The following is a 17595-nucleotide window of genomic DNA, read 5'->3' as shown; positions in this document are numbered from 1 at the left end:
CAAAATAAGTAAATGGATGCAATGTCAAATCTATACATATTGACAGAACATGAGACCTACCCCTGATAAGTTCTTTGAACCTCTCCTCATTATTAGCTGTAGCACCATCTGCATAGAAGTCTGCTATATCACACTGGTATATGTAACCTGCTGAGGTCCCCGCCAGAAGAAGTGTTTGCTTTTTAGGATGAAAGCGGAGGCACATGACTGGCAATCCTCCATACCGTGACCATCGGAGATCTGATACTTTCCTCCCTGTGCTGGTTTCATACAACTGAATAATGGAATGAATTTAATTATTATACTGAAAAAAAAATACTTCTTTTTCCCAGCGTCATGTAAAAACAAACTTTCCACCATGGTGTTGAATGAAACTCACAATTAACTCCGTTCAATACCATTATCTTGAATGCCCAGGGAACACCCATTTCCCTCAGACAGGCAGGTATTTAGATATGCATCTGCAATCCACGCTCACTATGATTAAGTTAGAGGACAAACTGCCCAATACCAAAGATGTCTAGAGTTTGGATAATTAGATTTTTCTGCCTTGTCATTAAACCATCTATATACATTTTTGTGCCCTGTCTACAATGGTAAGGTCACCATCCCTTAATTTTGAAAGCTATAAATTCTAGGTCTCATCAATATAATGTTGCAGTCCATGACAGCACAACGATCTATCAAGGTTGAAAACAAATAACATGATTTTCAAGATGGCACCATGGTGATCTTATTCGTTGTCAAAGTGGTACCATTTTCACTTAGGTCCAACCAGACATCAAAATGAAGTCTTTTATTGAAAACCCTATGTCAATACTTGTCAATATTACTATCCATTCTGGTGATGTAGTGGCAACTGAATTTCAGAGAAAGCCTATGTCAATTTGTCCATTTGCTTAGAAGTAATGATAACAAAATTTTCAAGATAGTCACCATACTGGATGTCAGATGAACACTTTTTTCATTCAGGAAAAACTAGACAGTATTGGAAGTCTTTAGTGAAAACCCCATGCTGATATGACCATCCAGATTTCTAAGATGGCCACGTGGTGGACATTGGATGTCTAAGGGCACCATTTTCAATCAGGACCAACTAGATGTCGTAAGTCTTTTAGTGAAAACTCCATGCCAACGTGATCATCCATGCAGGTGAAGTAGTGATAACAAGATTTTAAAGATGGCTACCATGGGAGAAACTGTGCAATATCTTGATGAGTCTGTGTTCATTGTAGGCTGTGAAACTGTGCACCTGATCTTTATTTTTCATCCTGACACAAGTTGCGCCTATGGCACCCAGTGGGCACATAAAAAAGACTGCAGAAAATAAAGATGAAAGATCATTCCTGTAGATTTTGGACTGAAAGCCAAAGAATCATACAATGATCAATTTCACTGGCTGACAGAAAGGTCTTATATTTATTAGATCTGGGACCAATCAAGAACATGTGGTTTATCATGATAGTGATCAAGGATAGAAACTGTAAAACAGAGAAGATGAAATCTTCACACAAACACTACTGTATTTACTTCCAAAGTAACAGTACAGAATGGAACAAAAATGCAGACTGCAGTGTCCAAAATACATTCTAGAAGTAAAAGGTTACTCCAGCATATGGAATTCAAATCATGGTATGGAAAGCCCATAGCTTGGAAAGCTGGTAATGAAATAAATTTGTATTTTCTTCTATAAACAAGAGACAGGAAAGAATATTCACAGCCTGTTCTAAATGACCCCACGTTCCAACAGGACATAGGCTTATGGACTTCATATTTTCCATATTTGGAATGCTGATGAGTTAAATCAATTTAAATTCATACAGCAAGTTTCAAAAAGATCAATTCTTATTTGCATAAGTTAATATATTCAGCAGCAAAATGTGCAGAAATTTTTATTGAGTGCAAAATAATGGATCACCTATCATCAATCTTTATAAAAATATAATTTCTGTAATATGTCAATGGGCAAAGTCCAAATGTATAAATTACTATTTTCAGTAAAAAAATACAAATAAATGTACAAAAGCTGTAAAGATAATGAAACAGCTCAATTCATTAAAAGCCTGTGTTTACAATTATTTATATTGACCTAACTTAAAATGCTTTTAGCCAGATGTGCTCTCTTATGATTGTTTACTGAAATCTCTCCATAAAGCTTTTAATTAACAATGCGAAGGTTCCTGCCTAATCAATACAATTCCAATCCGTGATGACAAAGTCTACTAAACTGTGAAATATGGTTACATGTACTATTATAGATACTGTAGATCAAAAGCATACATTCAAAGTGCATCTTGAACTATAAGGAAAGTATAATTACATTTTAAACTTTTAAAAAAGAAGTTGTACACAAAATCAGTTTCATGTTATTTTCCAGTTGTACTAAATTTGATAGAGAACTTTAATATATGTGAATTGTTAACAGTCATAATGGAATAAAATCTGAGTATATTCTAAGGTGTGGTATTTCAGAATTCTCACAAATTTATTTTAAAAAATCATGCCAAATGAATAAAAATTGAATATTTTTTTCAAATCCTGTCTTTATTTCTTCTGTGCACAATAAATACTGCAGGGTGTAGAAAAGACTGCACTTTTCAAAAGTCAGATCATATCTACATCTGATTGGTTAGAATTTAGTAGTGCTCAGTTAAAAATTTCAGATCAATTCATAAGATGAATGTCATGTTTAGAATATTATCATCAAGTACTCATGAATGCACAATTTAACTTTATCATTATATAATGTTACCTATTTATTATCTATCAAGTACAGACTACATACATGTACTCTGAATCTGCTACTGTCTGATAATGGCATACACAACTCGCACAATCATTACTGAATATTAGTACTGGATGGTTACTTAACAGGCTATAAGCCAAACTGGTCACATGTATAGATGGCAGTTTAAATTAGTAAATAGTACTTAGTATATACTTCCAAATTTAAAGTCCTGTCATTTTTGTAATCACTGTTTTATGATTCTTCAGGATGCAAAAGAGAATCTGAATGAAGATTTTACTTGCAACAACAGTTTTAAGTTATACATGTGTCACTTGCATGCTCTTTGTAGAGACCCCAGCTATGTAATGACCTCTATGACTTCTATCGCTAGCCACAATCCAAAACATTGTCTCAAAAAAAAATAAAGTGGAGAATTGCACAGCAGCTGGTGTGTGACAGTCCATTCAGCCAGTGGAAATAAGAATTCTTTGTCATCTTGGCTCATTGACTCTGAGGCCCTTACTTTTCTACCAAAACCTTCAGTTGCTTTTTTCCCCTCAAATTTAGTACTATGACTTATAAAATGGTAATTCTATAATAGATATGTGACAGCCCTTGACCTTTATATGATTTTCTATACTATTTTTATATACCCCAGAGAGCACTGGTCATAGTCTCAAACCATTCCATTTCTGAAAAGTTACAAAAATGTCTCCTATATAACTGTTTAAATAATCAGAACGGTATTTTCAATAATGCATCTCTCACGTTTGGAAATTATGAGTACAACATTCATTCATATGCTTGTTTGAAAGTTTCACTTGTCCATATCGTTCACTTTATCCTTTCTACTTTCGAATAGATGAAACAGCTTCTTTAGTTCATCCACAAACAAACCTAAAAAACTAAAACCCAAATCATCTACTGCATACAAAGCAGTTCCTAATACAATGGAAACTGTCTCAAACGACCACCCCTTCTGCCAGAACATAACTGTCTCTCAAGACAGGTTTTACTGTACACTATACTATTTTTAGATACATGTGTCATGTGATAGGAAGCCCTGCAATATGGAAAAGATACTGCATGATTCTGACAATGTAAATTTTTTGCATATAATAATGAATGAGATGCTACAGAAAAAAAGTTACCCTTATTGTTCCATTTCCACATCCAACTGCCAGAAATTTAGCATCAAAGGAATACTGTAGTGAAAAAACACCTTCCAATTCTTTCTCCAGATTGACATCATGTTCTACTTTGATTGATGTGAATTTATCTGGATATTCTTTGCCTGTGAATGAGAAAGAAATGCGGATACTGAAACATCCCAAAGACATGTTTTTGTACCAACCGATATCTGAAGCATAATAACCTTCCAAACCTGTGTTTCCACAACTTATGTATCCTATCGTTACTGATATCTATGTAGAAGATAATGCAGTGATACCCTGTCCTGTGTAAATAAAATAATCTGAGATTTGTTGAAAAAGAGTTATAATGCAAATGAATTTTGAACATTTAACTGATCATCCACTGGATAACTGAGAATTATGGGATAAACTCATCGTTGTCAAATATAATTAGCTTCTTATATTTTCTGAGTGCTCATGATCCAACCTATTTTTAACAGTATAAATGAAACCTGGATGACAGCTTCTGTGTAGAGAAAAGGATATGACCCGTGGCATTTTCTGGACTTACATGTGTTAAATGAAACATGTGCTTTCAATTCTTTCCAAAGTGTCAGGTACTATTTTCAGTAATGAGTGTTCCAAACTCAAGACTGTTAAAGGACTGAAATTCCATCAGGAATTTAATGTCTCTATTTTTTCAGTTACAACTAGGAAAAGTTCTCATAAGATTCTTTTTCCTATAAAATAACTTTCATTATCAACCAATCCTGTCCAACCAAACCTACATATACTCCATTTTATGTTCACCCATTTCCAGGATGGTTCCCATTTTTCCATACAATTAGTACAGTGTGTCCTTAAAGATAACAGAGACCCTCTCATATTTATCTCCACCTTATTCTGTAAGAGCAGAAAGTCCAATATTCCATAATATTGCCTTTAAAATTTGTACTTTGTTCACTTTATCCTGTTGATTATAAACAATGTTTAACTTTCTTTCTTCCATGAAAATTGATGTCCAATGATCCTCATTCTCCTTAACCCATATGACAGTGAGCCATGGGACAATTATATATTAAGAATGGGACATTGCTCCATCAAACTTCCACATTAAGAATGGGACTTAGCTACTTCAAATAAGAATATAGATAAGTACCAATCTGAATATGTGCACATTTTTTTTATCACAACCATGCTTGAACAATTATTATATTATAGAACATGCACAGTCAACCTTTCAAATCACATAATAAGAGGGTTTATCTTTGTCTTCGATTTTCAAGTTCAAAGACTTATTCACCAAAATCTCCAGTATTACTCACTATGCTGACACAATAGCCATATCAATAACATAGATGATAATAAACAAGAATTACTTAAGAAACCTTGTGGTACATGTAGTGGTACTGTGACTAATTTGAGGATTAACCCCTGCCCCCAAAAAAACATGGGGTCCAGGAACAAGATTTGTTAGACCCTGCTTCAGCAACAAGATGATTCAACCTTTATGAAAAAAGGTGTGAATGATGGTCCCATTTCTATTCAGTTCAATTTCTCTGTAAACAGATTGAATATATGATTTTGATCCTTTGCAAATTTGCACATGTTAATCAAACTATAAAACCAATACTAGGTGTGCATTAGTGAGTAGAAATAAGAGGGTGAAAATGTCTTCCTTTCACTGTCATACAAAGCAAAAGGTAAAGGCTCAATATAACACCCAGATATATTTGAGAGGTTGTAGTAAGTATGCCTAAGCCTTGATGCAAATTTTGAAAAGTATTATGGCAGTTCATATCATAATTCAAATACATAAGCAATCAACAATAAACCCTGCTTATAACAGATGAATCAAGTCAAAATGGAGAAATAATTCGTATCCTGATGATTACTGTATGTGCTATATAATGTAATATGCCTTTTCTTCAAACAAAATTCTATTAACTGTGAAAAATTGACCCAATAATTCCTGTGACCAGCAGGTCCAATAACTTTGAAAAGCTAATGGTCTTGTATATAATGATGTGTTTTTGTTGGTTTTAATGGCACTTTTAACATATTACTGGCTATATTTCATGCAAAGGAAATGAGAGCTAATTACTTTCCTAGTGAAGCACTGAAACAGCTGAGCCAGAAATGGCCCTTGGATTACCTAAGTCCCATTTCCTACCCACCAAGATACCATGGCTATCTCTTGTATATAATTAATTAGTCCTGTTGTTAAATCTGTTTTTAATGGAAAGGGTCTATATATACATGTATAATGAAAGTAACTTAGTATAAAAAACTAAAATTAACTTACCATAAAAAATATTTAAAAAACCCAAACGTTTCTGCATAAAATTCATAACAGTAGACCCTACTGCACAATTTTGAAATATCACTGGTTACACACCGCCAGTACACAACCATTCGACAATGAAATATAATCATATATAACAAAATGTCTTTTGTATATCCTCAGAAAGGAGACAGTCATCAACTCAGAAATAGATTAAAATTAGTTCTGGAGGTTGCCATTTCATGAAGTTTAGTTGTTTTAAACAAATGATTTAACTTAAACCATCTCAAGCTGGAACGACTCACAAAATAAAAAAATACACAAAAACCTATCCAATTTGGTTCAGACGTGTCACCATATCAAAATGACACAAAGACCATTCCTGACTGGTTCAGATGTGTCACCATATCGAAACCACTCATAAACCTATCTTGTTGTTGTTGTTGTTGTTGTTGTTGTAGGGTTTAACGCCATTTTTCAGCACAAGATAGGCCATACATGGCGGCCAGTATTAATGGTGGAGGAAGAACCCAGAAACCCCCCTCCAAAAGAACCACCAACCCATGAGAAGCTACTGGCAAGCTTTCTCACATAACCACATTAGCCGAATCCGAGACTCGAACCGACGCAGACAGAGGTGAGATGGCAGTGATCTGTAACGGTGAGCACTTTAGACCACTCGGGGCCCCAAACCTATCTTGACTGGTTCATATGTGTTACCGTGTCAAAATTACACAACAACCTATCCTGACTGGTTCTGATGTGTCACCATGCCAAAACTGCACACCAATCTTTCCTGACTGGTTTGGATGTCTCATCAAATCATAAATTACATCAAAACCTTTTCTGATTGGTACAGATGTCATTTCAAAGGATAATCATTGTAGAAATGATTGCCTATTAAACTGATAGAAACTATGTAATGAAAATCAAATTTTCTTTCAGAGTAATCAAGGTTTTAAAAAAGTTGCAATTTATGCAGTTAAAACTTCAGTTCGACAACAAGTTGCCAGTAAACTGATTTTTCTGTTGGTCCAAAATAACTGGCCTAAGTGGACTAATGAACTGTTCATAATCACACACTGGGACAAAGAATATCAAAGAACAAATGATAATGAATTTACTGTAATTGTAATTCTGAAATTAATATGATGTTAAAATATGGTAAGCTGAAAAATGGATGCAATAAATTTAAAGTGAAAGGCCAAAATCTGATGAAACATTATTTAAACTTATTAAAAGGATACAGCAAATACTCAATACCAGAGAGATGAAAATGGCTCCAGTGGTAGTGAGTGCTTTACAATAAACATGTTTTTACTCAATAGGTAATTTGATTAGAAATTCATTTATGTGCCCGGATACAGTATAACAAACCAGTTTTGCACCTATGTATAAATTTCCCATTTTTGATCTTCAGTTCCGAAATATACAGAGACAAGTGAGCATCCCGCGATGGTTAGTGATTTTTGCCAGATTTCTTTTCAGCTTTCTCCACATCAAAAACGACCATAAACCAAAATCTAACCTATTCAGTTTACTTGATACCCCTTCTTCTAAGGCATAACAAATTCTGTGATGATAACAAAATAAAATGTCCCCATAGGAGATGTGGGATTTTGTAGTAAAGTGCACTACCTTGATGCATGATAAGGCCTCTTTTCAAGGGTTGCCTCTCTAGTAAGAGCGAGATATTGATTATAACATCCACCTTGCTGAAATTAATTCTGTCTTTTTTAACTTCAGAAGATAACAAAAAATAAAATACAAAAAATGTTACCTTCAGCAATATATTTTCCAGCCTGAATAGCAGACTCTAATCTTCTCCTTGCCATACTGTTTGTGTGATAGTGTCTAATAACTGCTCTTGATCTCCTGTGCTGCTACCTTATGAATTTTTCTCATATGTCTCCACTACATGCCTGGATTGGCCCAATCAATGCTTCCTCATCAGTGTAATCTCAACTGCTAGAAAAAGATGACAATGAGGAAATAGATTATCCATTACCATGAACACCTGTAATGCATAAAATGGATCAAATTTATTTAACAGTACTTCCTTTGTGACCTGGGTAAACACCTAAAGAACTGATCTGAGTATTTAACTGCAGATATGAGATAGTACCATTCACATAACAGTTTTATTACCAGATAAACCCTGTGGTGCACTGTTATTGTTTGCACATAAATCTTTGATTCAGATATGCAGGATGGCACTGGTGAAACTCCTGTGAACCTGCTTATTTGTAATTACTATTCCTTAACAGCTCAGGAACAACATAATTTATTTCAAAAAGACTATAAAGTCGATAACACCTGTGAGTTAAAATGAACAAAATAGTTCATGGAATTTTGTTATTTTTAAAGGATTGTCTTGTTTTAAATTAATCTAATGTTTTTGTACCTGGTTTCTGTTTATCTGATGTATTTATGACAAATGAATTTGATGAATTATTAGGTGATTATAAAGCTAAATGCATTTATCCAACATTCAGGTGAATCCAGTAATTTTGGTGGGCATGGTTGTGTCTGAATAATGAGCCTAATTCTCTCACTTACTTGGGCAATGGTTGATGTCAGAACCTATTGCCCAGTGAAATTCTGTCACCCATTATTTTATAACAATGGATGCATGGAAATGTGTGACTTGCAGAGGCTGTTAGCTTTGTTTTTTTCTCTTTACATCAGATAATTAGTACACTTCACCTCACTCATATTGTCTGTTAGACAGTATTACTGCTGTTGTCTTTGATGTGAAAACTACTATTAGATGGGAGATGACAGGGATATTGGAATAAATATCACCAAAAAAAATTGATATTTAATAATTGTTTACAATAATTTGTTTATAATTTGATTACACATATCTTTAATTGGCAATTATTAACTTTATTTTGATCCTCACACACCCATATTCCATGTCACATACATGATCCAAGAAATACATATGGCAAAATCAATTGTAATGTATGTGGACATTTTTGGATGAGAATGTGATCCACTACAAACCAGACTGAATGTCATGTGCTGTGATGTACAATGAAAACTTATTTATTTTAAAAAATGTGTAATACTCTGGTATTTCTTATGATAGACTTGATGACCTGTTTTTTAGACCCAGCGTAGGACTTGGCCACCACTGTACAAGTCAATAGTGATCAATAAGTTTTGTTTGAAAGTTAGATGATGACATTTAAGGTACATAACATTCAATGGTCAGGACAGAATAGACTTTGGTTAAAGTAATGAATTTTAGAACAACTACAAATATTAATGTTAGTAATTGTGCCTACATGACCATATTGACATACAGTTTGAAAGTAATCTGCAGAACAAAAAAAAAAAAAATTCTTATCTGCCTGCATGTTATGTGACTGATGATCAAGTTCTGTTTTCTTTGTGGTTGAACTAGACTTATAAGCAAGTATATACAGTATGTAAAATCAACTCAGAGGGGTCCAATTAAAGTGATTCACTTTGTGAGAAAACAAGTTTGGTACTCACAACCATTTGGTAACAAACCAATGGCTATATCCTCCTGAGGAAATATAAGCAAAGTGCCTTTCCCAAAGGCATGCAGAGGCAGTGGACCTGGGCTGGCCTTGGCAGATAATGAAACCATGATCCATGGATCATGAGTCTGACCCTATATCAACTGAACTACTGTGGTTCCCACTTAAGCTTGTTTAAGCTCTATTTCAAAATAAACAAATTTTGGATGTAAATTATCAAATTTAAGAAGTCTTTAACTTTAAAGTAATAATTTTTAAAACATTATAAATAAATGTTGGCCCAAACTGGGCTCTAACTTGTACTTCTAGGATCAAGAGTTCCATGCATTTACCCACTGAACTATGGGTACTTACATGCAATGTGATGCAAAAATCTGATATTTAAATAAAATAATTAAAAAGTGACTTTCAAAAATGGAATACCTCCAAAAACATGAATGCCAACCCCACATTTTTATAGATCTGCTTGTTTTCTGGGTCTTAAAAAGTTAAAATGTGTAAGGTTAATCAATGATATAAAAACAGTATTGACTTTTGATAAATAGACAGTTCATTGTTTTACTGAGTCAGGTTTCTCCACTTCCGTTTCCCAATAAAAGGCTTTTTTTCCCCTTCTATTTTATTACTGCTAGAGGTTGGGTGGGGTGGGGGAACCTGGCCCAGCATGATCAAATTTATATCTTAAAACCAAGCTGGGCTGGGTATTTTCAGGTAGTGCAAAACCTGGCTGGGTCTGGATGGCTAGGCTGGGTACCTGTCCGTCCCTAATAAAGGCATATAGCAGTAATGAAGAATATGAGCACAGTAACATCCCTTCCTTTAGCTCTGTTTTGATTTCCATATACAACAACAGCTTTTTAAAAAAATGGTGAAAAGGGCGGATTTTAGTATATATATATATATATATATATATATATACATACATACATACATACATGCACACACACATGCACACAGACTTCAAAAATGCTCTTTGTAAGACTGTTCCATTGTCTTTTATTATAACAGTTTTAGCCATATTGAGGTTTCAACCTAGTTACTATCTATTCTTCTAGACGTGAAGGAAAATTAGGAGTTAACAGTAAACACCATCCCTAAAAGATTTATTACTATATGGTGTAAGATTCATTCATAGCATTCATTTTATCAAAGAACATAGCATTCATTTTATCAAAGAACATAAGATATGTTGCTACCCATGCAAGATAATTACTGGTATACAAGGTGAGCACCACCAGTCACAAAAATCTACCACAATAATAAATGCCCTTTAGAATTTATCCATGTAAAATAAACTGCAAGTTCCTGTTAAAGTTAAGTTGTAAAGAATAAACCCTGTTTCATGAGACTGCAAGAATGAACATGACTGTTGAGTCTGTAATATTTCACAGGCAAGGTCCTGTCAAGTATAAGGATTTTATTCTTTTGTTAGTGCTACAGTGTACAAAAAACATGGCACATTAACATTATCAGTGAGTGATTCAATAAAACAAGTGCTATTTTCTAAGAGTCACTACCATATTACCTGCTTCATTTAGCCCTTAATATTCAATAGCCCAGTCATTTAGATTTAATTAAACTTAAATGTTTGGTGAGTTGTGCAAGAAATATGACACTCATGATAATTTATGTTGCTTGCTCAGTGTAACAATGCTCATGGTTTTTTTGCCTCCAGAAACTGTTATTTTTTATATGACTCTGTCTTACTGATATGGGGAGCTGTGGTAGAATTACATCAGACTCAAATTAAAAAGGTTGTGTATTTAATACAAACCCCACCAGTCCCAGTAATCTTTCAAAAAGACACTTACATGAAGGTGTGTGTGATTTGGATTTTTAACGTAGCTTTTACAGTTTTTCAGTCATATCGCTACGATGTCTGCAGTGTGGCAGTTTATAGTGATGCCTAGCACTGGGGCATCATGTCGCAGACATGTAGCATGATGTCCCACCCAGTCATATCCTGACACCAGGCCAACCAGTCTTAACACTAACCTCTTATTGCTGAGAGCCAAGCAAAGCAGCTGTTAGTACCATTTTTGTAAGTCTTTAGTATTACTTGGCCGTGGATCAAACCCAAGACCTCCCACATCCAAGGCTGATGCTCAAGCCACTAGGCCACCGGAGCGGTCTACACTTACATGAAGACCTTAATTTTTTGGCATTATATTGTTGTTGTTGTAGGGTTTAATGCCATTTTTCAGCACACGATAGGCTATGCATGGCAGCCAGTAATAATGGTGGAGGAAGAACCCGGGAAAACCACCGGAAAGAACCACCGACCCACAAGAAGCTACTGGCAAGCTTTCTCACATACCCACATTAGCCGAATCCAAGACTCGAACCCACGCAGACAGAGGTGAGATGGCAGTGATCCCTAATGGAGAGCGCTTTAGACCACTCGGGGCCCCTTGGCATTATATAGCCTATAGTATGTTTAAAGTGGCATTAAAACCAACATTTCTTTTATTGCTATGAGAGATCCCAAGTGAATCACAAACCTAATAGTGTTGCTCAAATTATCATACAGTAGCTAATGTATGTATCACCTTGAAAACTATAGTTACACCGGAATAACTCCCCATGAAATTTTAAGATTCTGCGAAAATATCCACAGGTTTCAAACACAAAACAAAACATATTTTACTCTGTAGAAAGGAAATGAAGGTGCCAAATTCACACTGACAATTATAACTTTCAGTCATCCTTTTCCATCTTTATGCCATGATTTTTGTTTGGATTGTTTCAAATAACATCACTCATTACAGATAGGTTTTGCACTGCAAGTTGTTTTATTTTGTGGTTCTTTCTTTAATTTATTAAGAACAGCTGAAATAAAGGTACAAAACCTGTGAATACAACTAAGAAAGATTACTGTAAGAAAACAATCAAGAGTGACAAGATAGGTCCTCAAGGCATCTGGAAAATGTTACAGTTTTGAGCTGGCAAGTGACAAAATGTGTGATATAAAAAATACCTGTTAACTATGATGGACTGGATATTACCAATCCAGAGCAGATGACAAATATCTGTAATGCATATTTTTTGGCACTTATTCCTGCAAAAATGAGGGAGTTAACCATAGATGCTAATCATGACAGAATTAGGGCATACTGTAAAAATATACTACTCCCTAACCCCACCCCCATGCACCTATAGTTTTTAAAATTCATAAAGTCTAAAGTTTCTCAGTTCATTTCTTAACAACTTGTAGATGTATTTAAGGCATCCAGGCTGAACTAGATTGATTTAAGACTCTTTAAAGCCACTTGTACATCATTTGCAGAGGGGCATTACATATTTAACAAATCTTAGCATTCAAACTGGGCAGTTACCCTAAATGTGAAAGTTAGTAAAGGCTACATCAGTTCCCAAAATGGGACCAATGAATCGAATGAATACTTTAAGGCCTATTTCAGTTTTAAAAAACTTTTCAAACTGATAGAAATGCATGTACATTAGAGTTCTATGGACATCATTTCCATCAAATTCAATCAGGTTTTAAGTCAACTCAACAAATAACATTACAATTGTTCATCTGAGTATCTTATCTAAAAAAATTAACACCTCTGTTGTGTACTTATGCACCCAACAGATTCACTGCTTGTCAGATTTTGGTTATATCCTTGCTTGCATATAAAGAACACCTACACAATGCATTATTTTGGTGTTTTCTTTGAAAAGTAAAGAAACCTGTTTGCAGTTCTAATGTTGCTTTTCTTTCTGTTCATGTACATATAGTGCAATTAGATATTTGTGCTGGACAAATGGCACCAATGGGCAAGTATCCCCCCTTCGGCTTGGTGTCCCTGGTGAGCACCAACCCCTCTGCCACTGGACATAAGTATGCACAAAGGTCTAGCACTGCCAATCTTGAAAAAGAGCTAAATCACGAATGTTTAGTTTAGATGACAAACAGCATTAAAATTGTGTAAACTATGTGTCTATATAGTGTTTGGTAAATGGCCTGATCTTCTTAGGTTACACCATATCCTGACACAACTGGTACGATCATACTCTGTTTAATGTAAAATGAACCGATAAAGGAACATGGAATTTTTACATCAAATTATTAAAATGTCCAAATGTTTAATCTCATCAGCTATGTTCTTATCTAAAAAATATTATGATAGGATCTTATTAAAAATGAGCTCCTTGCAACTGTCTTGAGGAAACTCTGTCCCAGATATATTTCTGTCAGGAAGAAAACAAATATCTTGGTGTTCATATAAATAGTGTATTTGGGTTATGGTTGCCTAAACACCAAGAAATTTTCTAAGAATGTTTTATTACAGTATAGTGGCTTACTATATCATGGCCATTATGGACCTAAATTCACATCAGGGAGTTTCTATTCTAAATATTGATTGATAATATATTTGCATAACTACTGAATTCAAAGGTTTTGCCTATCATTATGCTATACTGAAAATTCAGTAACTTTCTAGATGTTGTTAAAATCAATGGCCAACAGAACTAAAATATTCCATCCATTAAAATTCAATTGATTTGCATAAAACATATGACCTGTATTTCACACTGAAATAAATAAGTTTAGACACCAGCAAAAATGCTTCTGAATTGATGTCTACTATTTTCCAAATGTAAATATCGCCTTTCATGACCTTCCTAACAAGGATACTTTCATACTGAGACCTAAATAAAAGAAGTATGGCTGTATTGTTAGTATTTTAAAAAGATCTTAACAAACTCAGGCTATGATTTCTTGTCCTATTCAGACCTAATTGCTGAACAATAACAGAAGGCAACGCCCACATCATCCATCAACTAACCTCCCCTAAAAAGTGGCATTGATTTTATGAGCATGCAATGTATGTAGTGTGAAACTACCTATAAAAATCTCTTCAAGCCCATTATGGCTTGCTGTTATTTTGAAACACCGAGTCTCACATAAATTATACTGGCAGTTTGAATCTTTAATGATCTCATACCTATAAGCTGATGAACTCATTGCTCCTTAAATATGATGGCCCAGTGGTTGTAAAAGTTAAAACAAAATTCAAATCACTTAATAAAACCTGTTATGCCTTGCTGTTATCCTGTAACACTGATATACTGGTAAATCAAAGACTGTATTCAGGCTTCCTTTGTCTTCAAGGAGCCATGGTGGCTTAGTGGTTAAGTCATAACAGACTCATGACCAGATAGGGGAAGTTTCAATTCCCACCACTGGATCATTTCTGATTAGCTACTATGGTGTATACTACTTTAGTCTACTTGCCTTGGCACAAAATAGCCTTCAAGGTGCCGATGTGCCATAAGATACAAAACCCAAACCCTTCTTAGCCTTCAGTAACATTGATTCATAGCTTGGGTAAAAAATTTCTTTGGAGATGAAATCAGATTCAATTTAATTGTCATTGTGCAATAAGTCTAGATTTTTAGACCAGTTTACACCCCAACATAAATGTCCGAATATCAAAAATGGGGTGGCAAGGGTCAGAAGAAACTTGGACTAATCTATAATGAGGGCATGTAGTTAAACTTGATTTTACCATTTTCCAGCAGTTAGTAACATCTGAAGGACTATGAAATGACTGAAACAAATCTGGTATGATGCTTTATATTTAGAAGAATCCAGTTACGTTTGATTATCACTATTTTCCAACAAAATTTTACCAACTCATTGCCCTTGTAATTTACTTAAAACTTTTACCTTCAATTGCATAATTATTGGCATGAACATCTGTGCATTACTAACTCGTGTTTAATTTTTCAAAGATTTTGATACAACCATGACTTTTCTATGAAAAAAGAAATTGAGCTCCTGGGACTGATGCTCTAATGACCAAAAAAAGAACTTCAAGAAATCCTAAATAAGACCATTTCTTCTTTTTAACTAATGTGCATTGAAACCATCTCTGATCTTCAGCAACAACAAAAGTTTCAAGATTATGGCTACATTAGATGTAAGATCATTGGCAATTTCATTTAGGACCAACCAGCCATTATGACAAGTCTTTTTGTGAAAACTCTATTTAGAAAAGTTATATTCATTCAGGAAGAGCAGCAATAAAAAGTCTCAAGATATCCACTGTAGTAGCCATATTAAATATAATATAGTGCTATTTTCATTTATGACCAACTAGATATTATAAAAACTCTTTTGGTGAAAACCCAATGTCAATATATGACCAATATTTTTAAGATGGCTGCCAATATTGCCCATAATGGATGTCATATTGAAATGTTTTGTTTAGGACCAGCCAGGCATGCGTTTGCTGGAAAGAACATGTCAATATAGCAATATATTTGGGTGGAGTAGTGATAATAAGTGGTCACATCAGTACCATTTTTATTTAGGACCAAGTAGACAGACTAAGAATGCTGGGGACATCCTCACATTAATATTACTTTCTGTTCAGAAGAAGCAATAACAAGATTTTTAAGATGGTTGCTGTATCTGCAAAACTGAAGATCAAATCAGCACTATTTTCATTTCAGTTGAACTAGACATTATAATAAACCTTTTAGTAAAACACCATGGCCATCCTTTCAGAAGAAATAGCCATAACAAGCTTTTCAATGTGACTGCTGTGGTGGCCATATTGGGTGTCTGTGTGGCACCATTTTCATTAGAACCAACTATACCTTGGGAAGAATATGTGCATAAAGTTTAATAGCAATCTTCCAACTATTTTGGGAGTAGCAGCAACACACTTGTACTAACACAGATGGAAGACAACAAGCTATATTATATGCTCTTTTGGCCTATGACCAGTAGATCTAAGTGACTAGATGATGCGCACATTTTCAGGTGATGCCCAGGTTTCATGATCATCCAGCACAAACTATGGGGCTAGTTGCGCAAACAAGATTGTGACAATTACACTGCAAGACAAAAAAGGACTTTAGGAAAAATTGTAGGAGCAAAGTGATTTGTTGACATGCAGCTCTTCAGGTGATGCCCTTTATATTTACCAAGTTTCATGGCATTCCATTAAAAAACCTGCAAAGTTTCATGACAATTCTTGAAGTAGTTGAAGTGGACCAGTAACAACAAACTTATGCTAACAGAAAGATGGATGTCAGAAAACAGGCCATACTATACGCTAATGATGGCAACTTCCAGTTCTGCTTAAAAGCGCATAATACTTCCGAGTACTGGCATACAAGTGAACATGGGCTCTTATTAGAAGTAGCAATAAAATGAATAACTGAATTTTGATTTATTTAACTTTATTCATGATGTTTTCAAGTAACTCTTATTGGTCTGAGAGAGGAGAGACTGGTTGAGAGGTTCTCTATAATCCAATACAGGTTACTGGCAAGTTGTCAAAACTGCAATGATGAACATGTAATATATTTATTTCTGCATGAAATCTGCAACAAATAAATTACAGTCCTCAAACTTTTTAAACTTATTAATACTGTAAAATCTGTGATAGGGTTAGTGTATGTGTGATTTGGGTTTGTTAACATAGCTTTAACAATTTTTCAGTCATATCACTAAGATGTCTGCAATGTGGCAGTTTATAGTGGTGTCTAGCACCGGGGCATCATGCTGCAGACATGTAGCATGATGTCCCACCCAGTCACATCCTGACACCAGGCCGACCAGTCCTAATACTAACCTCTTAATGCTGAGCGTCAAGCGAGGCAGCTGTTAGTACCATTTTTGTAAGTCTTTGGTGTGACTTGACCGGGGATCGAACCTACAACCTCCCGCATCCAAGGCAGATGCTCTAACCACTAGGTCACCAGGGTTAGAATATATTGCCTGATAGGGTCTGATAGGGTTAGAATATATTGCCATAAAGGTTAACAGAATTAGTATTATGGTCTCTTTAATTTTTTTTTCTTCTCCTTATTGTTGTGTCTGTTACATCCTGGAAGTGTCATGTCTCCCATATATGAACAATGAGCTAATATATTTTGGTGCATATTTTTGCCTGTAACAATAATGTTTTACTTCTT

General features: G+C 34.7%; 1 protein-coding gene across 6 annotated transcripts in view; it reads right to left on the bottom strand.

Moving 5' to 3' along the window:
- The window catches only part of LOC149803093 (uncharacterized), a 61743-nt gene that overhangs the window by 35834 nt on the left and 8314 nt on the right, over positions 1-17595 (bottom strand). For 4 of the 6 annotated variants that reach the window (XM_089952684.1, XM_089952686.1, XM_089952688.1 and 1 more), the window contains exons 2-4: positions 7926-8113; positions 3880-4022; positions 61-274 (exon numbers count right to left, since the gene is read on the bottom strand). In XM_089952684.1, coding sequence (XP_089808810.1) covers positions 61-274; positions 3880-4022; positions 7926-7980 — 412 coding nt within the window. In that variant the 5' untranslated portion in view covers positions 7981-8113. The remainder of the gene's footprint in view (positions 1-60; positions 275-3879; positions 4023-7925; positions 8114-17595) is intronic. The other 2 variants (XM_089952690.1, XM_089952689.1) reach the window with 1 other exon arrangement.

This window comes from Sinohyriopsis cumingii, chromosome 3 (genome assembly GCF_028554795.1).
Source record: "Sinohyriopsis cumingii isolate HCF-2022 chromosome 3, ASM2855479v2, whole genome shotgun sequence".
In the NCBI taxonomy this organism is placed as follows: Eukaryota; Metazoa; Mollusca; class Bivalvia; order Unionida; family Unionidae; genus Sinohyriopsis; species Sinohyriopsis cumingii.
Note: the sequence above shows the minus strand (reverse complement) of the source record. Positions and strands in the feature narration are given on the sequence as shown.